The sequence below is a fragment of the Heteronotia binoei genome, chromosome 21, assembly GCF_032191835.1.
Source record: "Heteronotia binoei isolate CCM8104 ecotype False Entrance Well chromosome 21, APGP_CSIRO_Hbin_v1, whole genome shotgun sequence".
Classification (NCBI taxonomy): domain Eukaryota; kingdom Metazoa; phylum Chordata; class Lepidosauria; order Squamata; family Gekkonidae; genus Heteronotia; species Heteronotia binoei.
The window spans coordinates 191,545,398-191,569,011 of NC_083243.1; the positions used below are offsets into that span (position 1 = coordinate 191,545,398).

Sequence of the window (23,614 nt, forward strand, 5' to 3'; positions counted from 1 at the left end):
TTTTTCTGTTTTATATATGCACTATAGCTTGATCTAAAAAGTGCTCTATTCACACTCCATTCATTTTTGAGCTGTTTTAATATTTAGGTTCCCTGGTTTCCATAATCAGTATAGACACACCACACAACCTTTCTAAATACGATGATTTTGTTGTTGTTCAGTCACACAGTCGAGTCTGACTCTTTGCAGCCCCATGGACCAAGTCATGCCAGGTCCTTCTGTCTTCCACCATCCTCTGATAATGGTTTTAACACTCCCTCATTGTTCGCTGCACCTGAGATCAGAGCCTGCAAGCAGAATGAAATGCGGGGTGTGCAGGAAGCCACACATTCCTGGACAAATTTATACAGAATCTGAAATTGTGGTGAAAGTTTGAATTTTCTGTTCCTTTTCCCAAGTCCAACAATTCACTCGCGAAGCACGAGATGCCTCCTTGTGAAACTGTAGCATGTGCTGTTAAACAAGAACTTTAAAAAAAAACTCAGTGTACCTTGTACAGTCAATGTCGCTTGGGTCCGAGCTTCTCCTAAGTCATTCCAGGCCTCACAGGTATACTTCCCCGTATCTTCAGGGAATACCTCTTGGATATGCAGGCTGTATTCATTGCCTTTTTTCTCAAAATGAAAGTCCTCTGTTTCCTGGATTTCTTTCCCATTGTGTAGCCAAATTATTTCTGGAGGCGGGTCAGCTGAGTCACAAAAAAACACAAGGCACTGAGATAAACCATAAGCAGCAAGGGAAATAGCTTGTGAACCGACTGCAGGGCTAACTGAAGGCATGAGATAAGAAAAAAAACAAGTTGCTTTAACTTCCTTTGCCAAAGGGTTGTTTATCTGCTTTTTTAAAAAATAAAACACTGCTGAGCTGGATTCTGTTTTAAAATCAATCAACATGATGCCTGCTCTCTGGTGAATTAATTTTTCCCTCTTCTTTCCTTTAGTCACTTAGGGCTGCCAACCTCCAGGTGAAAAACTGGAGATCTTCTGGAATTACATCTGATTTCCAGACTACAGGAAAATGTTCCCCTGGATAAAATGGACACTACAGCCCTCCCCCTGCATGAACTGAACAGCCTTTCCTTGTCATGAAGTAAACTGGATTATGTTATGCTGGAGCAATTAAAAAGCAGAATTGGGAAGAGAGAGAAGAGGCAAATGATCAGGTACCACAGAAGGAAACTGTTTGATTGTGGAGGTAACTTAGCCACGACCAGCCTTGGTCAGGTGAATATGATCTGTTAATAAGCATTGACTTTTACCTGAAACTTCTACTGTCATAATCACTTGGCTACCATCCATCACCTTGAGATCAGTTAAACCTTTAAGGAAAACTGGAGGGAAGGTTGTGCTGGCTGGAGAAGGAAGAGCCCATTCCGATTTCTTTCTGCTCTTCTTTTCTGCTTGAATAAATAACACAACAGTTTCGAACCATGAAATCTTTATATACAAACTGATGGGTAAAAATTTCAAATGGGACCACTATTCAACAATATTATCAAGTCGCTTGGAACAGTGAAAAAGTTCAGTTACCTCACTGGCTCTTCCCAGCTGTGCCAACTGCTTTGAAAATGATCTTCTAGCAACAATTTTGTTGCACACACATATGAGGGGAAAGATTTCTGAGACAGAGGTAGACTCCGCAGCATACCTTGGAACCACCTCCATATTAATGGTCAATGGAAAAGCAAAGGCAAATGAGTTATTTAAAAGGGGGGGAAATAAGGGACATGATCTAGCCTGTGTACCAATAACCTGCTCGCATATATATTGCATCACACTATGAAAAACTGTGGCATGTGAACAGACACAATCAACAGATGATGCCACATTTTTTGGCAGCAATCCCACTGCTGGAAAAAAATCGCACTATGCCTTATACTCTTTTTCCTATTACAAAAGCCAAAAAGTAACAGAACCTACAAGATTTCATTTTGCTACCAAAAGCATACACAAAAGTTGCTGTCATAAACGTGCATATAATCAGATCCAGGGGGGCAGCCGTTTTGGTCTGAAGCAGTAGAACAAAGTAGGAGTCAAGTTCACCTTTAAGACCAGCAAAGTTTTATTCAGGACGTAAGCTTTTGTGTGCTCCAAGCACGTTCTGAATAAAACTTCATGTATAGAATCAGTTTCCCTTACTTTCACAACTTCATCTTAGAAAGAAAAGGCAGCAATAGTGAATAAGACACTGAATACTGAATAAGACAATAAGAATAATACTGAATACTGAATAAGACAGCTTCATGTGATCTATCTAAGTTGGTATGCCTGTTGTGTTCCGAGTTCGCTTCAAGGTGTTGGTATTAACCTTCAAAGCCCTTTATGGTCAGGGACCTGCCTATCTACGGGACCGCCTTTCCCCATATATCCCCCAGAGAGCACTGCGATCAGGGACAAAAAATCTGCTGTCTGCCCCTGGCCCAAAAGAAGCCAGGCTATGTATAACAAGATCCAGGGCTTTCTCGGTGGCAGCACCAGAACTTTGGAACACCCTCCCAGAAGCTATAAGGGCCCTGCGGGATTTGTCGGCGTTCCGCAGGGCCTGTAAGACCGAACTATTTAAACAGGCTTTTCTGGTTGATTGAAAATGGGCTGCCACCGGACATCCTACAGAAGCTGGCGATCATAGTCAGAAGCCAATACCGCCAGACTGGACTGAGACAGCGCAAATAGTTTTTAAATTGATAAGTAAATTATGGTTTTATATGTTTTACTGAATTGATTGTTTTTATGATGTTGTAAGCCGCCCTGAGTCCGCTTGCGGAGAGGGCGGGATATAAATGTAAAGTAATAAATAAATCATAACAAAATAAATACTCAGACTGGCAGTGGCTCGCCAGGATCTCAGACAGAGGTCTTCCACATCATCTATTGCCAGATCCTTTAACTGGAGATTCTGGGGACTGACTCTGGGACCTTCTCTATGCCAAGCAGATGCTCTGCCACTGAGTCACAGTGGGGGCTGGTGTTTCATCCTGTTTAGGCTTCTTGTATTTTCAATGGAAGGAAAGCACACACCTATATAGCTTGGCCTCATTTTGCAAAACACACAAGAGTTTTTCCTCCACTCTTAGTACTCAGCATATACATTTGGGAAAATGAACTCTGCCCCTCCCCAATTACTAGTCTTTAAAGGGCCACTAGACTGTGTGTGGCCTTTGCTATTACAGACGAGAAGGCCATCCTTCCAGAATTTATACCAAGTATCTGCCATCCTCCCTCAGTCCAATCCAGAGATGAGAATGTTCCTTCTTCCAGTTTCCCAACTGTGTCTTATATAACTTTTTTCTTATTCACATCCACATCCACAACTTCCTCTCTTCATATCAGTAGAGTGTGATGTCACCTAAATGCTTCTGGGAACTGAGCTATCCACGTCTATGCCCAGATATGGACAAAAGAAGAACCACTGAAGAAACATGACAAAAGAACAGCAATCATACTGACCAGATTTAGGGTCCAAAGGAATAACAACAATTAATAGCTCAAATACTGGTATAATTGAGATTAAAACTCACCTGACACCCCCTTTCTTACCCATACATGCACTCATACACACGCTTTGGAAAACATTCACCTAAACTGAGAAACGAAAGGCAGTTTATTCATAATTTTATAACAATCTCTTTTACACTGTACCATGGTGTATTTACTGGTTTCATAAAGTAGCACAAAACCAGTAATTTCTTTTTCTCTTTCTTCCTTCTGGCTTTAATATTGTGACTCCAGATTTTTGGGACAACACAGTAACACAGAATTCAAGTCAAGTCAGCCTGTATTGGCATAAAAACTGAAGTACAAAATTAATATAGTGTAAAACAGGATAAAAACACAACTTTCATGTACACTTGTATGAATAGAAATTGTTACTGTGATATCCTTTGGCGCAACTTTAGAGCAGAGTAGAAAAACTTGGCTGACCTCTCAGTAACATTGATAGAAAAATCATTCAAGAGTCTATGGACCTTAAGTGCATCAGAGCCGTTGATCGTACTGGCTAAAACAGGGTATAAATACATATAATGTAGATCCCTATAGAGATGGCAGTGCAGGAGAACATGAGTAATTGACTCAACACATTTTTGTTTGCAAGAGGAATACCTAGCTGAATAGGCTATTTTTCCTCAGCTGTTTTGCAAGCTCTCCCTCCAGCAACAGTGGATATGAGGTCCTTTAAACGAGGGAGAGACACAGAGGAGGTTTTGCCCCCCTGTGTCAAAACAATTAAGGAGTGGGGACTTTTTCCCATCAACCCATCTGGAGTCACAATCCACTTCTCAAATTCCTACTTCGAATTGTTTCCAATTACTGGCAAATATCTCTGATATGTCAACTGACCTGTCTCCTGTCATTCCTCTGGAGGATACAGCAGCAGACTCAAACAATCCAACAGAAGTTACAACTTCGGTTCAATCCAAGAAGGCTACTAATATGTCTGCTTACATCACAGGGACGGTGGCTCAGAGGTAGAGCATCTGCTTGGGAAGCAGAAGGGCCCAGGTTCAATCCCCGGCATCTCCAAAAAAAGGGTCCAGGCAAAGAGGTGTGAAAAACCTCAGCTTGAGACCCTGGAGAGCCTCTGCCAGTATGAGAAGACAATACTGACTTTGATGGACCTTTGAGGGTCTGATTCAGTAGAAGGCAGCTTCATATGTTCATATGTTCATACTTCTCCTAGTTGCAGACTCAATGAATTTTATATGAAAGAGTCTTCAATCCTTGCATCTCAAAATAGAGGACAATATCAGACTGCTGACTAATCTGTGTAACAATGGGGGAAACCTCAGTGGCTGTGATGTGCTAAAATCGATCTCACACAACAAACCTGTTGCTACAGCCCAATGCCAACTGTTTCCCAATATATACCAGGATCCGACATCTTCAAGCCCCTGTGGTCTGCCAGATCATCAATACAAAACCAAGTTAAGAAACTCATGGCAATTAACTTGGCAAGGACACCAAGTCTGTGCGACTGTTTGCAGACATAAAGCCGTTTATTATTCCTGGGACAGGATTATTTTGGCCAAAAGGCATCTGAGGGAGCTATTTGGCCATCGCATTGACGTGGTGGATTTAAAGGCAGTAGAACGTCTGGACAACTATCAGCAATCCCAAAAGATTCTACTTAAATCCAATATTCCTAAAATCACAAAGCTACTGCTGAGCAAAAAAAAAAAAATTATAGAAGGCAAAGGGATTTTCTCCACCCAGGTATTTGTTACCTCAAACGTTGAACCCTTGGTGCCCAAAGGTATAGTGCATAAAGCTCAACAGAAGAAGAAGAGCTCACCCCTGAAGACACCCTCTCCAAATAAGGAAATCCCCATGGATATCAGATCTCTGAATCAAAAGGTTCTGAACTCTCTCACCAACCCTCCCTGATCTGAACAAGTGGTGGCTGTAGATGAACTGGATGTTGCAAAAACAAGCAAACAAGGATGTTGTGAAAACAGCTCAGATATGTCCTGCCATAATTCTTTCTCTCCATTGATTGACTTAACCTCCATCACAGAAGCCCAACCTGAACTCAAGAGAAATACAGAGACATTGATAGAAGACGAAATTCATATGCCCTCAAAAACAGCGAAGAATCCTCTTCTGAGCAGCAAGGGAGAGATCATAGTGTCAAATACAAGCCAAAATTAAAAACATATTGAGTGGCTTTAGTAATGGATGCGTGTTCCAAAATACGGGCCGACTGCGCAGACTCGGAGGAAGGGAGACGCTTGTTTCTTCGCTCTAAAAACACTACGTTGTTTTCAATCTTCTAACTTTTATCTTGCCTTGATAGAAGGAATTGTTTTTAAATAGTCTTATCTTATCTTATCACCTCACTTTTAATTTTTAGTGCAGCTGTTTAGTCTTTCTCAAGTTCTGGCTGTTTAATCAGTTAATAAGCTTCTGCTTTCACTTTCTGACTCAGAAGCTGCTGCAGCTAATGAACTACAGCTGATGTTTTATAAAGTTTTACAAAGTCTTACGATGTCCCTCAAAGACAGGTTTTTTTAGTCTCTTTGTCCCTCAAAGACAGGTTTTTTTAGTCTCTTAATTTGAACTGTGAATCTAACTGAAGGTTGAAATTAAGTCAACTCCTGCAAAGCAACATGGCGGAGTGCAGTCGGTTACAGCGTTGGCTCTGACAAATTTGGCTTTTAAAGACATTTCATGATATTCTTAGCAGATGTTGTGGCTTTTATCTGTAAGTTTTAAGACATTAGTTGTTTGGTATTTGTTTTATTTATATTTTTTTTATCAGAACAGTGCCAATTGCCATCCAACAGAACCCTCTTAATGGCATTGGGCAAGCGGCCAAGAGAAGTGGAGGAGGAATCTGCTTCTTTAGGGTAGAGGACTTTTTTTACCTTAAACAACAAGTCCAAATCTGCTCTGCCGTCATTTGTTATTAAAACATCAAATCGCTTCTCCCCTCTAGAAGATGAGTTAGAGCCAGCAGAAAAGGAGGAAGTGACTAATGAGTCTGACCACGGAGATGTCATAGACTCTCAACTCCAGTCTGGGGTGGGGGCTTTAAGAAGCAGCAGAGACAGTATGAGTTACAAATATGCTATGATAGTGAAGAAAGATCCATGTCCTCTGACGAGCTCGCCCCAATTACCCTGATTGCAAGCACAGTGGAAGGTATCTTTAAAAAGTTAAAGGGATTAGAAGATCAAATTCTTGACCTTTCTTTGGAAATAAAGAGACTATCAGTGTCAATTGATAAAGTTCACTTAGCCTAACTGGATGATACCTCTATTGGAGCTTTAGCCCCTTTAAAGCGGTATCCGTCTGCAACACAGGATGTGAATCCCCGGAGCTCCTTTACAGAGTCTAAAGTCAGCGTGGGCCATGAAAGGAATGTGCAACAATTGGTTCTACAGCCCAATAAGGTATGCATCACAGTTTGTCCTTATGGCAGGAAAGTAAACTTGGAGAAGTAAACTTTTAGTTAAATCTCATCTCTGTGAACATCTTCATCTGAACTATCACAAAATTGACTTGATTACCATCGAATCTCTTAATGATCAGTCTCAAATGCAGAGGATTCTGCTTACCTTTCAATCCCACAACATTCCTTCACTAATTTTGAGGCAAAATAATTACTTATGGTCGAAGGGGGTTTTCCCTGTGCAATCCTTTATTAACTCTCAAACTAATGCTCTGCTGTCTAACCTGTTCGCAAGGGACAGTTCGCGAAGTAATCATCTTTTGAAGAAGGCATCATCTTCAGTGGCAAAATATAAGGCTTCGATGTGTTTTACGGTATCCAGAGCATGCTCTGGTCAGTCCCAATCAAACCCCGAGTTGGATAATGAGTAATCAGTGCAGCCCTCTATGGATGTGATGCATAGTCCCCTTAATGTTTCAATAGAAGATGACCCCTGCAGTCATTTGGGAGCCTTCCAGCAAAAGAACAACAGGCGATCCTTGTAAAACTTGAATGTACTAAGCGGCAGCTACAAAGGTCTTTAGAGCTGGGGAAATCAGTTCCTTCAATCAACCTGGATCCTGCAGGCAACCCCCTGTCCCCTTGTCCCCCATCAGCTAACTTAATTGATCTGACTATGGAACCCTCTCTAACTGGCTCAACGGCACCCCAACATAATGCCAGTATTTTCACTGATGATGCCAAGGTGCTAGAAAGGATATCCATTATCGATTGACTACCAGCTAGGGAAGCCACAAGGAATATTCACATTGTCTCCTGGAACATAGCTGGGTGGAAGAGTTAAGTGAATGACTCAGATTTTTTGGACTTTTTGAAATCCTTTGATTGTGTCTTCCTTCAGGAAACATGGGCGGAAGACAGTTTTAGACTGACGGATTTTAAAGTTTTTACTCTCCCTGCTTATAGAACTTATTCTAAAGGCCTGGCTGCTTTGGTGAAATCCAACTTACCATTTAAGATGGTACTCTTGGATCCTTGCCTGCCATTTGCCCAGGCTTTATTGCTGTCCTCTCCAGCACTGACTCTAATCATAATTAATGTTTATTTAGCCCGGAGTTTGATGCTGTCTGGGAGAAATTTTCTTATTATGTGATGTCTTTATCTAGGAAATTCCATACTTCTCAGTTCATGATTTTTGGTGATTTTAATGCTCGGATAGGCAGTAATAATCAGAAATGGATTTCTCATTTTGGCTTTGAAGCAGCTGAATCTCTTCCACTACATTATGTTTGCCCCTTTGGTCTAAAGATACTTTAACCAGTAAGGCGGGTCTTAGATTAATTGAATTCTGCATAGCACACAATGCTATAATATTTAATGGTCTCTCCAAATTTCGGCTGCAACTGATTTTACTTTTTTTCCCACACGGGGTTGCAGTGTGATAGATTTTTGTTTGGGTTCACCCAACCTTCTGTCATCTATCGATAACTTTTACATTGATTTGCGCACAGAAAGTGACCACTTGCCCCTAATTCTATCTTTAAGATTGGATCTGGAGGTTAATATGGTATCATCTCCCCAATCTGTGAAGGCCTCTGAGAATGTTCTAAAAAAAAATCAAGTGATCCCCGGCCCTAGAAAGGGAGTTTTCTTCCCTCTTTGGCTCTGAAGCACTGTGCAGATTAAGGGATTCAATCATAAATTCCAATTCAGATGATACAATCCTTTCAGGATTCTCATTATTAATTGATTACTGTAGTGCTAAAGCTAAAACTGTGATCTTGTCTAGGTCTAGTTTCTCTAGCTGGTTCGATACAGATTGTTTAGCTTGGAAACAAGAACTAAGAGCACAATTTAAAGAGGCCTGTCAACTCCAAAGACCCAACAAAAATTAAGGCCTATATTGCTTTTAAGACAGCCTACCTGGAGCTTATTACACCCAAAAAGAAAGTTTTCTTTCAGAATAAATGGGACCAACTTTACCACTCGATAAAATCGAATGATAATAAGGCTTTCTGGAGAATCATTTCGGGTAATCTAAAAAACAATTCTGTTACTGACCCAAATATTTCTGTGCAAACATGGGTTGATTACTTCTCTAACATTTTTTTTGCTGCTCCATGTGTATCCCCTCCTATCTTAGCAAACCCCTCAGTTACTGATATGCCGGTCTGGCCTCCAGTAACTCTAGAGGAAATCAGTGATTTATTGAAGGATTTAAAATCGGGTAAAGCACCAGGCCCTGATGGCCTTCCCGCTGAGGTATTCACAAAGTTTGCTGATTGGTGGCTCTTGCCCCTTGCAAAATTGTTCTCTTTCATTGATCTACATGGTTCCATCGCAGACACTTGACTTGATTTTATAATTATCCAAATTTACAAAAAGGGGCGGTTGGCGTTACCAGAAAATTTCCACCCATTAGTTTATTATTTATAGTGGGCAAATTGTGCCAAACATTTAGAACTCTGATTAACTGACTGGATGCGCCTAGTAACATCATAGCTCCTGAACAAATTGGCTTCTCCAAAGGCAAATCTGCTATGGACCATTGCTGCACTCTGGCCTTCCTGGCTGAAAAATATATGCATACTGGGGCGAAAAAATTATATGCTGCCTTCATCTACTTGAAGGGTGCATTTGATTCAATAGATAGAGCCCAACTATGGATTAAGCTAGGTTACCTGGGAATGGACCTTTGTCTGCTGTTTCTCTTGAGGAAACTTCATTCTAATACTTTTTACCAAGTGAAATTTTCTTCTAGTGCTGACTTGACTAGCAAAATCCCAGTGTTAAAGGGGGTTAAACAAGGTTGCATGCTGGCCCTGCATCTTTTTAATATATTTTTAATTGACGTGGTACAATTTTTGAACCCTATTAATGGACATCCGCCTAAACTAGCAGGCCGAGCGGTCCCTTTATTACTTTATGCCAATGATACTACTATCCTCTCTTGCACAAGTGTGGGCCTGCAAATGCATGTCAACTGAAGCAAAAGTAGGATGCTCACAACCCAAAATGACATAGCTGGCCAGATCCAGTGATGATGGGTGTTTTTACACTGGTAGTTTGAGACTCTCTATCACCGCATTGGAAACTCACTTTTTACATTACCTAACGTTCTCACAACTGTTTTGCATCGTTGCTGCCTGAAGCATCTACATTTTTTTTGATGAGATGAGTTTTGGAGCTGCTCCTGCAACATTTTTCTCCACACTAGTTTTGATCTGGTCTTTTCTCTACAGGCGTTTCAAACTTGTATTGTAGAAGTTTTCATGTGTTTTAAAAGACTCCTCCAAAAGCTACCACAAGGTGCAATAATTTGCATGAGAATTGACAGCACTTGAAATTTTTACATATCATTGCTTGCCTCATCTAGTAATTTAAATTTGTATTGTTTTTGCAGTGTTGACACGATTTCCAAGCAATCATATACATTTAACTAAGCACTGGTATTCTGGCCGCCCTCTGATCAGAGACACCCCCCCTTCAATTGAAACGCTTAAATGTAAAAGGAAAGTAATTAAAGCGGAACAGTGGCAGGCAATTTGAAGACTCTAAAACTCTGGATCAAACTGAATGTAAATAAATTAATGCGGGGAAGAAATAGAAAGAAAGGGAAATAAAGAAATGAGGGGGAAACTTACCTGAACTGTGACCGTGACTTTTCTGGGCCCTGCAGTGATCTTGGCTGGTCAGCCAGCCGGGCCTCAAGGTGTCAAGCAGACGGATTAAATGACGAGTCGAAGCTGATACGAAGACTACGTTTATTGATAGACCGTTACTTTGGCTCAAGCCTTGGCTTGAGAAGAATGAAACCAATACATTGATACATAGGTTTTAAGGTACACTACAAAGGGATTCCTACGGGGAGGGGAAGCAGGGGAGCATTCACACATAAGTATCAAAACTACATACATTCCCAGGACGTTATCAGGCATTCGGCCTTGTATCGCCCAGATGGTGCTTCCTTCCGCAAGAGGATTCATGGGAAGGTGCTGATTGCTTTGGTCTCAGTAATTAACAGCCATAAAACAAAGAGGGGCCAGGAAAGAATAATAAACTAGCAGCATTTGGTTGAGTGTGATCTTACCCAGGCCTGCTTGTGGCAAACCAGGAACCCATCAGTTATTGATCAGAATTAGTCGTGCCTGACACGAGGCTGCTGTGCAGTGCAGCTGGGCCCCACAATCCTCACCGGCCAGTTGGGCGGGCTCCAGGGAGGCTGCCACATGGCTCAGCTCGGCCCAGCAATCCTCAAGGGCCAGACCAAGTGATCTCGAAGGCTGGATGTTCCCCACCCCTGATATGCATATTGTCCAGAATGACTTTGAGCTGGATTAAACAGGGACAAGTGCAGTTCTTTCCAGTTTATTGACATGCTTTTTTAGATGGCTTATTATTTAGCTATTTTATGAAGCTGTATTATCTGAATTTACATTGCAAAACACCTTGAGTACTGCCTGTGGAAAGGCAGTTGAGAAATACCCAAATAAACAACCATACAGACAAGAGAAACAGAGTTACAGTGCGCTCCTAAAACAGAATTATACCTTTCTAACTCAATGGCCTTAGAAAGATTTAACTGGGTTTAGAATTGCACTATTGATTCATCATAGTTTATTACAGTCTCAAGACCAGGATACAGTATAAACATAATATGGAGAAGTAAAAGCAGACATAATATACAAAGTAAAAAATCTAAGTTTAAGAACTTTTAAAATGCAAATCCCGCAGTCTAAGAATTGATGCACAGAACTCAGTGACTGTTTATGTAACCTCTGGATTCTTATCTGATAAGAGCCAATAAAGTCTTGCTTTGTTTGTATAAATATAACCAGGTGTTTTATCAACTTGATAATTCTAAAACGAGCCTCCCTATAATACGGGCAACTGAAAAGCATATGATTATCAACACCACACAATCTCTTCTGATCCTTTGTGCTGACAAGTTAACTTTCTACAAGCGCTACAGCATCTCAGCCAACGCTTACAGAGGGAAGAGAGCCAGCATGGTGTAATGGTTAAAAGCAGCAGACTCTAATCTGGAGAAATGTAGGTTTCTGTACCCTGCTTTTTCTCTACTTTAAGGAGTCTCAAAGTGGCTTAGAATCACATTCCTTTCCTTTCCCTACAACAAGCACCTTTTGTGAGGTCAATGGGACCGAGAGAGGTCTGAGAGAACTGTGACTGGCCCAAGGTCACGCAGCAGGAATCATGTAGAGGAGTGGGGAATGAAACCAGGTTCTTCTCATGGTTCTCTAACCTTCAAGTTCCATGATATCACAGCATCTCAGCCAATAACTAGAGAGACTTAACTGATTGCAGTCTGTGTTCATTTGAAATATAGTCTATTTCCCCCCATCTTTGGGTCTTTGGGGCATATTGGCAGCCTATTATTTCTTAGCAAATCAACACAGATGAATTACATGATTAAATTTGATCTCTTATTTACAGAGGTGTCTTTGCAACCGCGATAATTAGCCTAACCCACCAAGGGCGGGAAGGGAGTAGGGAGCTGCTAAAAGCATAGGAGGGTCACTGATGGAACTAAATAGCCAAAATGTCATGGGCTCCTGTTGTACCCAAGAACAGCAGCAGTTCTGTTTTTAGCATTCAGCTTTGCTATTGGTAACACAATCACTCGGAGCTTTGTTGTTCTCGAGACTCCAGTGCGTCCCTAAAGCACTGAAAAACTGAACTTGCAACTTCTCCTGAATCTACTGAAGCTCATTGTTGAGGAAAGGGCACACAAAAAGAAACTCTTACTATAACCTAGCTATTGGCCGATCCTTAAACAGTAGTTCATTCCAAAGTTAGGAGGAGGAAAGAGAAGCAACTACTTCCGTATGTCTAATATGCATATGCTTGAATTTATACAACTGAACAATAAAAATTGAAACATCTCATAAACTCAGCCCACTCAATGCACAGCAGCCAAGAAGGTCAGAGCGCCTGCTCCGGCTGCAACGCCACTGAGGATGTTCTCCGCAGCTGAGAACGAAACGTCTGGAAGGAAAACTTTCTCCAGTAGAACACGGCACTTGAGCCCGAAAGATTCTACAAACCCTAATGATCTCATAAACTAACAGCAAGTCAACTGAAAAGTCGCCAGGCACTTCTGTCCATTCATCAATTGATTCCCATCAGTGATTCCTAAGTATACACAACAGGAATAGTCATCTGTAGATCCTGGAGAAGATTTAATTGTAATAGAGGAATCAGTTTGCCTGGGTGTCTTTACAATAAGGTAGTCAACTAATGCCTAGCCCAAATCCTTTGCAGAGGCACATACTCAGCAACACTGACCATTTATGGTGATTAAAATATTGTTTTGGCTCAGTCTAATAAATCAACTCAACTGCAGAAAAAACTTTAACTCACAAAGTGCTAGCTTGTAAAGTTTAAAGTTAAAATATATAAAGATGCCCAAGAAAACCACACAACGGCATCTGATCCAGTTTTCACAGATTACGCACACCACAGAGCACACCTCCTTTCTGACATCGGTCCAGTCTCTATTTTTGACTAGAGCTTTAACATTGTCACTTACAGAAAAAGAAACGGGTTCTTATAAAACTGAAGCATGAGATGTGAGATCATTCATTTGCTTCTTTTTTTTGCTCTCCAGATAATATTTTTTCTCCATTTTAAACCCATAGCCAGTAGCTAAAGACATTTAACTTACAAATCTTGTTAATTTCAAAACACTGATATTCAGGACTTCTTTTTGAGCAGAACTGCACAGGAATGCAGTTCCAGCTGGCTCGGTGCAGGGGATGTGGCCAAAAAGGAGTTCCTGCTGTAGAAAAAGCCCTGTGTGAAACAATGGTGACATCAGGAGGTATGGCCTAATATGCAAATTAGTTCCTGCTGGGCTCTTTCTACCCAAAAAAGCCCTGCCTGCATTGTCCTTTCCTTCATTAATTCCTAACCATACTTCTCAATTTTTGCACCTAAAGGCAATATATGACGGTCTTGAATAAACTATATGTTATAGATTTATAAGTATGTGGCATATGTTCAAAGAGACCCTAGTTAGAATTAACTAGTTACTTTTTAAATAACAGAACCTTGAATAAAGACTGAGAAGCTCCTCTCTCCAATTTATAAGGATATGCAGGTTGACCTTAGGAGAAGTGCAAGCAATCAAAAAATTGTCACATCAATTACCCTAACCCTCCCCCCTGAGACCAAGACACTTTTTCTTTTGTAAACAGCTGCCATGGGGGGCTCTAATGTGGCCTTGGACAATGGCACTGGAAGGCAACACTAAAGCTGCTATTTGAAGCTGCTACTTGCCTTTTTGGGTAAAATCTACACGATGGCGCCTACGTGTTTCCCTCTACACTCCCTACATGCCCCTCTAAACAAAACAGAAGGAGAAAGGCATCTGAGAGGAGTAAAATGGCACAGTGGGAAAAGAAAATTCTCTTTCCCCTTTCCCACACCATACTCAACTGGAGCTTAAACTTTGGCAGATGTCATTTGAGAAGGAACTGATAATGTGCTGGAGATAGAGCACAGATCTTCCATCATTTCATCTGATCTGATTCTCAGAAATCTTTTCTGCATGCTTGCATAATCATCTTGTAATAATAATACCATGGGAGTGTTTCACTCTATAGAAGGTATTATCCAACACAGGTATTGTCTTATTTAAAAAGGAACAACCCGCTCCGTTAAAAGCAGGCACAGTTTTTCTTTCCAAATCAACATCACATGAAAACCACATCCTTGGGTCTTCTCCTTCTGCTTTGTTTGAGCTCCTAAGGACACGGAAACTCTGGCTGTTTCTAGAGCATGGATCATCATTAGAGACAACTACTTACACAACCTTACTATTTTCCCTTAAACGGAACTTTTTGTCAGAGGAGAAAAGACTTGCATCCTGACTGCACCTGGGCTAGTGGGATGTAGTGATAAGAATGCTGAACTGGGAACACAAATGCTACGTGACCTTGGGCCAATTGCTTGTTCTTTCACCTACCACCTACCCAACCTACCGCCCGAGGCTTCCGTGGGGATAAAATGGGAGAGAAGAGAAAATATTCCCCTTAGACTTTCTGAAGGAAGAACGAGATTAAAAATTATAAGAGAGGTCCCCAACATTTTGCCCAATTATATTACATACATAGTTCAGACCTTTATTGGCATAAGAGCAATAATGACTGACAATCAAAAGTAGGTACAAAGGCCTGAAATATAGTAAGAACAATACATAACCAATCGATTAAAATAGCAGCCAATAATACTAATCAAAAGCAGACACCCAGCAATTAAAATACAGTAGTATGCCTAGATTTAATTTTATAGGCTTCTACTAAGAAGTTTGCAACACATGTAGTAATATGGGGATTAACATCTTCTAAAAGGTAGGATAGAATTTTCCTTTTAGTAAATACATTGTGTTGGAGGTATTCAGCTAAAAATTGTCTACGTTGTGAGGCCAGGAGAGGATATTCTAAAATAATATGGGATATAGAATCAAGGACTCCTAATTCACATGGACATAATCTATTTTGGAGAGGTATCTGTCTAAACCTACCATAGAGAACTGTTGATGGGAAGGCATTTAAACGCGCCAAAGTAAAAGTCCGACGATGGAATGGGGAGTCTAAAGTAAAAAAATAATGGGGTATTTTCCCATGTCTTTGGGGTATACCTAGATTGGCTGCAGAGCAAGCAGGGGGATGTGAGGGGAACACTTTTTGGTATTCGTGATCCATAAGCCTTAGCTGGATTGTTCTTAAGATATATAATTCGTCACATAAGAAAAGAGTGTCCCCCTCAATACCAAGTTTTTGTAGTTTGTGGGTAAATGTAGAGAGCCAAGTAATGCTGTGCCTGTCTTTCATCAGGTAGTATAATAAACTTCCTGAATCCGTTCTGAAATGAATTTTTAACCAGAACTTAAAAGCCATAATCCAGGCTCTGGTTTCTAGAAGGTGTAAACCTAGCTCTGTACAAATGGATGAGTAGAGGACACATTTGGGAGCACCTAAAATCTGACGGCATAATGATGATTGCACATTCTCCACGCAGGGACTAAAGGCTCCAATCCACAAAGGTATTCCATATAGCAACTGAGGGAGCATTTCAGCATTGTAAATTTTCAGAGTTGCTGGAATGAACTGGTTACCTCCTAAGAAATAGAACTTTTTCATTTGCGCCAGAGAACATCTTACTAGACTTACAGCTCTATTACGATGCGTTGGCCATCTAAGGTTGTACTTAAAGGTAATTCCCAAATACTTGTAAGCCTTCACTTGTTCAATTTCTTCTGACCATAATATCACTGTTATTCCTTACACTTTTTATTTTTACCCAGAGACTCTCAACTGAGCTGCCATGCTCAGATTCACATATTTTCTCACAAGTATATACCTCCTTCACATATTATGCTACGCCTCTGCCCTTTCTCATTTGCCTGTCCCTTTCAAAAAAGTTGTACTCCTGAATCCTAATATTCCAGTTGTGAGTGTCATCCCACCAAGTTTCAGTAACGCCTATTATGTCATAGTCTCCTTCCAGTATTAGGACTTCCAGTTCCTCCTGCTTGTTTCCCATACTCTGTGCATTAGTGTAGAGACATCAGAATCCACGTTTTATGCATCCCGAGGGTTTAGTTTCCGCACAAGCCTGCAAGTTAACATTACCTAGTGTATGCGCCACTCTTTGCAAATCTTTAGTGTTCTTCACCTCCCAGCTCCCACTGCCCAGCTCCTTCACCTTCTGACCCAGAGCCACATAGTCTTTTCTAATACATTCAGGGCTATGATGGGCAGTATCACTCGTTCCCATGTGGATCAGCAAGAAAGGATAGTAATCCATGGGCTTGATAAGTCTTTCAATCCTTTCTGTCACATGCTGGATCCGTGCACCCAGCAGATTGCAGATCTCTTGGGATGAAAGTCCGGTTAGCACACTTTGGGCTCCACCCCTCTGAGCAAGGAGTCTCCAGTCACCACCACCTTCCTCTTCCTATATTGGGGAGCAGAAGCTCCAGGCTTCTTATCCACAGGATCCTGAGAAACTTTGTTCAAGTTTCACGGAGGCTGGGGAAGTAGCCCTTGTTCCAATGGTTCAGAATCAGTTACTGTGGAGAGATCCTGGAACCTATTGCTGAGCAGCAGGGGCACAGAACATCTCCTGATTTTCTTTCTCCTTCGGGTTACATTTTTTCAGGAGCCCTCCTCCTGTGCTGGGTTCTCTTCTAATTGCTGAGATACCATTTCCTCTCCCTCCTCTTGTCCTTTCAAGAGCACCTCATGCGTTTTGTCAAGAAAATCCTCACCTTCCTTTATACACTGCAGTGTGGACAATCGTGCCTCCAGTTCATGTATCTTCTCCTCTAGCAGCGTCACTAACTTGCTGCAAGTGTAATTCATGCTATTCTCAGGTAGAAATACAAACATCCTACAGTCTTTACACATCACTGCCTCTGTTCCCTCACCAGCCATGCTGCTGCAATCCATTTCAAAACAGGATTGCCAACTCCAGGTTGGGAAATTCCTGGAGATTTAAGGGGTGGGGCCTGGAGAGAGTGGCGTTTGAGGAGAGATAGGACCTCAGACACGTACAATGCCATTTCCTCCTAGGGAACCACTGTTGCCAATCTCCATGAGAGGCAGGGGAATCCAAAGCAAAAGCTCCCATGAAATCCAGCCTCCAATAAACCAATAAATCAAAATAAAACTCCAATTAATATAAATATATGATGTAGACAGTTCCAAAGAAATAAATCAGTCTTTTGTACAATCCAAGGAACAATTATACCAGAACGCCAATCCCCCCTTCTTCAGCAAATCAATGTCACGACTTCTTTGGGAAAGTTCAGGTTGAGAATGACTAATGTTCAGTAAGTCCAATATTCTTAAATCTGTTCAGCCAGCAATCCATAAGGCAACAGGTTTGTACTAGTACCCCTGTTTCGCATTAGCTTCTTCAAGCCAGTTTGCACAGAGACTTATGAAGAGCTTCACAGGCTGTGTCAGACATTTAACTGAGCGTCACTCTCCACCTGAATAATTTGATGTTGTCGCAGACACGGCTCCCTCTTTGCTCCCCCAGATAACTTGAAAAACCTTGGGGAAATCCCACTGCACTTTGCAAAGTGTTTATTCTTCCCTTCTGCATCCTGTCCTTGTAAGGCAGGTGGGGCTGAGAGAGCACTCACAGAAACTGTGAGGTGTACAAGCCTTGAAAAGTACAAGCCTTTAATTTGAAAATGGTTAAGAACATAAGAGAAGCCATGTTGGATCAGGCCAACAGCCCATCCAGTCCAACACTCCGTGTCACACAGTGGCAAAAAAATTTATATATATATACACACTGTGGCTAATAGCCACTGATGGACCTCTGCTCCATATTTTTATCTAAACCCCTCTTGAAGGTGGCTATACTTGTGGCCGCCACCACCTCCTGTGGCAGTGAATTCCACATGTTAATCACCCTTTGGGCGAAGAAGTACTTCCTTTTATCCGTTTTAACCTGACTGCTCAGCAATTTCATCGAATGCCCACGAGTTCTTGTATTGTGAGAAAGGGAGAAAAGTACTTCTTTCTCTACTTTCTCCATCCCATTCATAATCTTGTAAACCTCTATCATGTCACCCCGCGGTCGACGTTTCTCCAAGCTAAAGAGTCCCAAGCGTTTCAACCTTTCTTCATAGGGAAAGTGTTCCAGCCCTTTAATCATTCTAGTTGCCCTTTTCTGAACTTTCTCCAATGCTATAATATCCTTTTTGAGGTGCGCCGACCAGAACTGCACACAGTACTCCAAACGAGACCGCACCATCGATTTATACAGGGGCATTATGATACTGGCTGATTTGTTTTCAATTCCCTTCCTAATAATTCCCAGCATGGCGTTGGCCTTTTTTATTGCAAACGCACACTGTCTTGACATTTTCAGTGAGTTATCTACCACGACCCCAAGATCTCTCTCTTGGTCAGTCTCTGCCAGTTCACACCCCATCATTCTTTATGGTTTTGTTATTTGGATTAAAGCTATCTCTGAATTTATGTTACAGCAGAGATAGATTGCCACATAGGGCCAACTGGTGGGGTAGGACGCCCACTGCCTCAACCAAAAGCCTGGCAGAATAGCTCCGTTTTACAAGATAACAATTTGGTGAGGGCCTGGATCTCTAAAGGGAGCTGATTCCACCAGGCTGGGGCCAAGGCTGAAAAGGCCCTGGCCCTGGTTGAGGCAAGACGGACATCCTTCAGGCCAGGGACGGTCAGCAGATGTTGTGTGCCAGACTGTAGTGATCTCCAGGGCACATATGGGGAGAGGTGGTCCTGTACATATGTCAGTCCCAGAACTATATGACAAATTATTGATCTCTCACACAAAATGTTATTTTTGGTGCCTGTCATATTGGGACTCCATTATATGAATATTTTAATAATGAAAACTTTCCCAAGAAGTTGCACAGTAAAGTAGCTCACTCATCACATTCTGAAAGCATTACTATGCCTGATTGTGCATGTTATAATAAGGACTAAGTTAGCTATGCTACTCTTAAAAACCGAGAGCTGGTTGAGAGCTCTTATGCAAGACTTAAAAAAAAAAATAATCACATGGTCGCCACTTGGGAGTCTCCTTCATATGATATATTCTCTGCTGCAAAAAGAACATCGCAATTCATCATTTCATTCCTCTTCATTATGTGGTATATTTCCATCTAACTGCCAGCTATGGCACAAATGCATGATTCTAATACAGAAACTCTCAATGTGCAGAAAATAAATACTGTGCAAAAAGCATTGTTCTTTGCTTCTCTAGTTTGTTTTAAAAGAGTAAGAAAAAAAGAAAAGAAAAAGCAGCAATAGTCACTGTGACTTTGAGAAGACAACCATTGCTTGAATATTTTCCTAGGAATAATCAAAATTGAAGGATTCCATGTACAGCAGTCACACATAGCAGTCCTTCCATCAGCAAAAATACTGGTATATATCCAACCACATAATTCCAAAGATTTAATGCACACAAGCCTCTGGAAGAGAAGGCAGTTATTTATGCCAATTCTCCACTCCCTCTGCAGTCCCCAACTTTGCCCTTTATGTTGTCTGCTGATTCCCAGGAATAAAATTTCAGGGGTCTTAGTGGTCCACAGTGGGAGAGTGAAGCACAAAAATCTTGCTCCATGAAATCCATAGATGGTTGGGTACGTGCTGATGTCTCTTGAATGTGAATCACTGTCTCTAAAAAGAAAAAGAATATGGAGAGCCATGTGCTGCTATGAATACCAGTAACTGAGAATGCTTTTTAAAATACTGTAAACCGAAATCAATGAAGGACATTTCTTCTAGAATTGCTGTAATTTCCACTGCTTCCACACTGGGGCATTTTTCTGTGGTCATCAGGTTGATAATGTGACGGTGCATGCAACTGACCTTCCAACAGAGATTCTAAAAGACAGAGGGTAATCTGTTTCCTCTCCATTGTCAGCAGTAGTTTCTCTTGTACACCCAATTGCACTGAAACCACCCTCCTGCAGCATTCTCACGTGACATTCAGGATTTTCCACCATCTTTGTTTTATTTATTTTTTTTGAAGAGCAATCCTTCCCCCGCCCCTCCAAAAAAAAAGAAAGCTAAGCTGAGGTGTGGGGATTTTGCTGTTTAAGAAAGATCCATAAACATGCCTGTAAGGGCCTGTAAGACAGAGCTATTCCACCAGGCATTTGGTTGAGGTGGCAGGCGTCCAATCCCATTGGTTGACCCTATGCTGCAATACCACCCCTGCAGAAATACTGAGTTTATACTATCTGATGTTCAGTATATTACGATGTGCAAAACTGGGCTGCCAAATCGTATTGTTTGCTTTTATTGGTTTTAATTGTTTTACTGTTTTAAAATGTTGTTATCCACCCTGAGCCCATCCGGGAAAGGGCAGAATATAAATTATCTAAAGTAAATAAATAAATAAAATAAGCACTCCATAGGAATAATACAATACCTTTTAAAACTGGGGGGGGGGTTGTTTTTAGCAGGAATGCACAGGAATGCAGTGCTGGCCAGCATGGTGTCAGAGGGTGTGACCTAATAATAATAATAATAATAATAATAATAATAATAATAATAATAATAATAATAATATGCAAATGAGTTCCTGCTGGGCTTTTTCTACCAAAAAAAGGCCTGTCTAAAGTAATCTTATTTACAGAGGTACCTTGGAAATTCCCTCCCCCCTGCTTAAAAGGCAAGTAATTATCTTCTGTTATGCTACAATGAAAATTTACTAGCTATTCACTGCACACCTGCAATTATGCTGTTTCCTCTTTAGACACAAGGAACTGCTTACGTTGATAACATCCTTCCAAGGATATACCATTTTTGTGTATGAAAAGTATAGTCTGTTAATAGTCTGTCCATAAAAGATGACATCATCTGGAAACATGGGAGAGGGAAACACACCAGTCAGGAGGCTGAAAGGTGGAAAATCCTTAGCCTGTATGAAAGATGATTCAGGAAAATGATATAATACAATTTTTATGATGCTTCTGTATCTGATTAACTGAAGTCTTTTCCTATTAATAAGCTGGGTTCTTTTAGGACAAGTCAAGCAATTTTTATCTTATAAGGTTTCCGACTTGCGATTTTTGTTTTAGTAACTTTTTTATGCTACAGCTCACAGCTAATGCTATAAAGGTGATGGTGGTAATGATGAACTTTGCAACAAAGCTATTAAAGATGGGGGGAGGGGTTACCTGACTAAATAAGAAACACTCAAAACTATGATGAAAGGGAGAGGGTGTCAGGCTCTGTTCATTTTTCATGTCATTAAAAGCTGCTACTAACCATAACCAATAATGCATAGCAATGCCTATTAACATAGAAGCGGGGGTAGCAAGGAGGGAGGGGGGAAGAGTAGAGAATAGCTTCCCAAGAATATCAAAGGTTGCCAAGGTCCCTTTGAAGTAGACAGTATGTGCCAGATTCTCACCTCCTCTCCAGAGCCCCAAGGACAGTGCCTCCGGGCAAAGTAACCACCAACTGAAAAGATAAGGGGGGAGTGTTGGGAAAAGTCTCACATGCAAAAGCAGCCTTTTCTTTTGGGAAATGAGGGGTAGAATTGATTGCTTTGAAGTAGAAGAATAAATAACCATAGTTTGAACTGATCTCCATCAGTTCCAATACCTGCCTTGCTGGAGTAACTCTGAAGTATCCAATAAATGCAACTTTGTTTCAAAATGCCAAGTCTGCTTACTTGTGAGTTTCAATGAACCCATGCCTGACAGAGGGTGGGAAGAACTCATAACTTGCATAAACTTCAAACATATTACCTATATTTGTTTCAAGTCATAACATACCGATTTAGTTGCTCGTTCAGAAATGACCAGCTATGACTCACATGCCTGAAGGTGATTTTGGTATTCATCCACACTAATCATAGAATATGGGGAACCACGACATGTGATAAGCGAATGGAATACTTTCTGTAAGTAGTTTCAGTAATGGCAGAAGGACCTTGACGTTTCCTTGTGTCTTGGTAGAGCTTTGCAGTCTGCTTGCACACAGAATGTGCTGTGCTCAGAATAGATGGAAAGAGAAGGCCAGCTTAGGGGAATCCAGTTCAGTTTTGTGGACCATAAATGATCAAAATGCAAAAGAGTATTAATTTTATTAATACTAATTAATCAAATTAGTGGTGGTACTAATTAGTATTAATAATTTAAGTAATTAATTAGTTCAACACACCTAACCCTGTCTAATTAGTTCAACATACCTGACTTCTGTCTAGGGATGGGCATGAACCAGGAAAATGCAGTTTGGTTACCTTTGTGGTGCATCCACGAACCAAACCACACACCATCACAGACAAAAGCCTGCTCCTATGAACCGAACCAGGTAAGGAAGTTCGTGATCTGGTAGAATGCCCCCCTTCCTAGCATTCTAGAGACACCAAACTTGCAGCAGGTCTCTGGCTGATTCTCCTCTATCAGCCCTCCAAGTTTGATGAGGATTGGATTTATAAGGTGAATTATGTGAGTCCACTTGCGGAGAGGGCGGGATAGAAATCGAAAGCAATAAATAAATAAATAAATAAATAATGCACCCCCCCCCAAAGAAGGTGCCCCCAGGAAAGTGCTTTCTGGGGAAATGATGTAGGTGGGGCTGAGAGAGCTCTCATAGAAGCTGCCCTTTCAAGGACAAGCTCTGCCAGAGCTATGGCTGACCCCAGGCCATTCCAGCAGCTGCAAGTGGAGGAGTGATAAGAGTCCGCACACTTCACCCCTACACCAAACTGGCTGCTGCTCTCCCATGCAATTTAAAGGCCCTGCCTGTCAGCTGATCGGTGGGCCCTTTAAATCATGCATCTGCCACCCCTCCCATGAGATTTGGCATGGGAGGGGCTATGACCCTGCACACCCCTCCCACGTGATTCAAATCACAGGGAAGGGAGGGGGTAGCCCTCAGTTGGCAGTGGGGGCAGAGAAGGAAGGCCATGGTTTGGGGACCCTGAGTTGGGAGATCCATCAGGAAGTCAGGGGGCCCACAGTTCCCTCCATAGTTATGGGCAGCCCATCTCATCACCAACAATCAGTAGTGGGGCTTCTGCCTGGTTGGGCTCTTGGAAGCAGAGGTACTGGTCTGTGGCTGCTCTTCATCAGCTTCACCCCCTCAGCTTCTTCCACCCACTTCCACGCTTTCACTCTATGAGCTCTGTGTTACGGAGAGCAATGCTGCCTTTTATACTTGGGTCAAAGATACAGGTC

The 23,614-nt window shown here is 41.5% G+C and overlaps 1 protein-coding gene across 2 annotated transcripts in view; it reads right to left on the reverse strand.

The window, feature by feature from the left end:
- The window catches only part of MYLK (myosin light chain kinase), a 440,102-nt gene that overhangs the window by 256,636 nt on the left and 159,852 nt on the right, over nucleotides 1–23,614 (reverse strand). For both annotated transcript variants that reach the window (XM_060262723.1, XM_060262722.1), the window contains 2 exons: nucleotides 1,259–1,399; nucleotides 491–688 (listed from right to left, as the gene is read on the reverse strand). In XM_060262723.1, coding sequence (XP_060118706.1) covers nucleotides 491–688; nucleotides 1,259–1,399 — 339 coding nt within the window. The remainder of the gene's footprint in view (nucleotides 1–490; nucleotides 689–1,258; nucleotides 1,400–23,614) is intronic.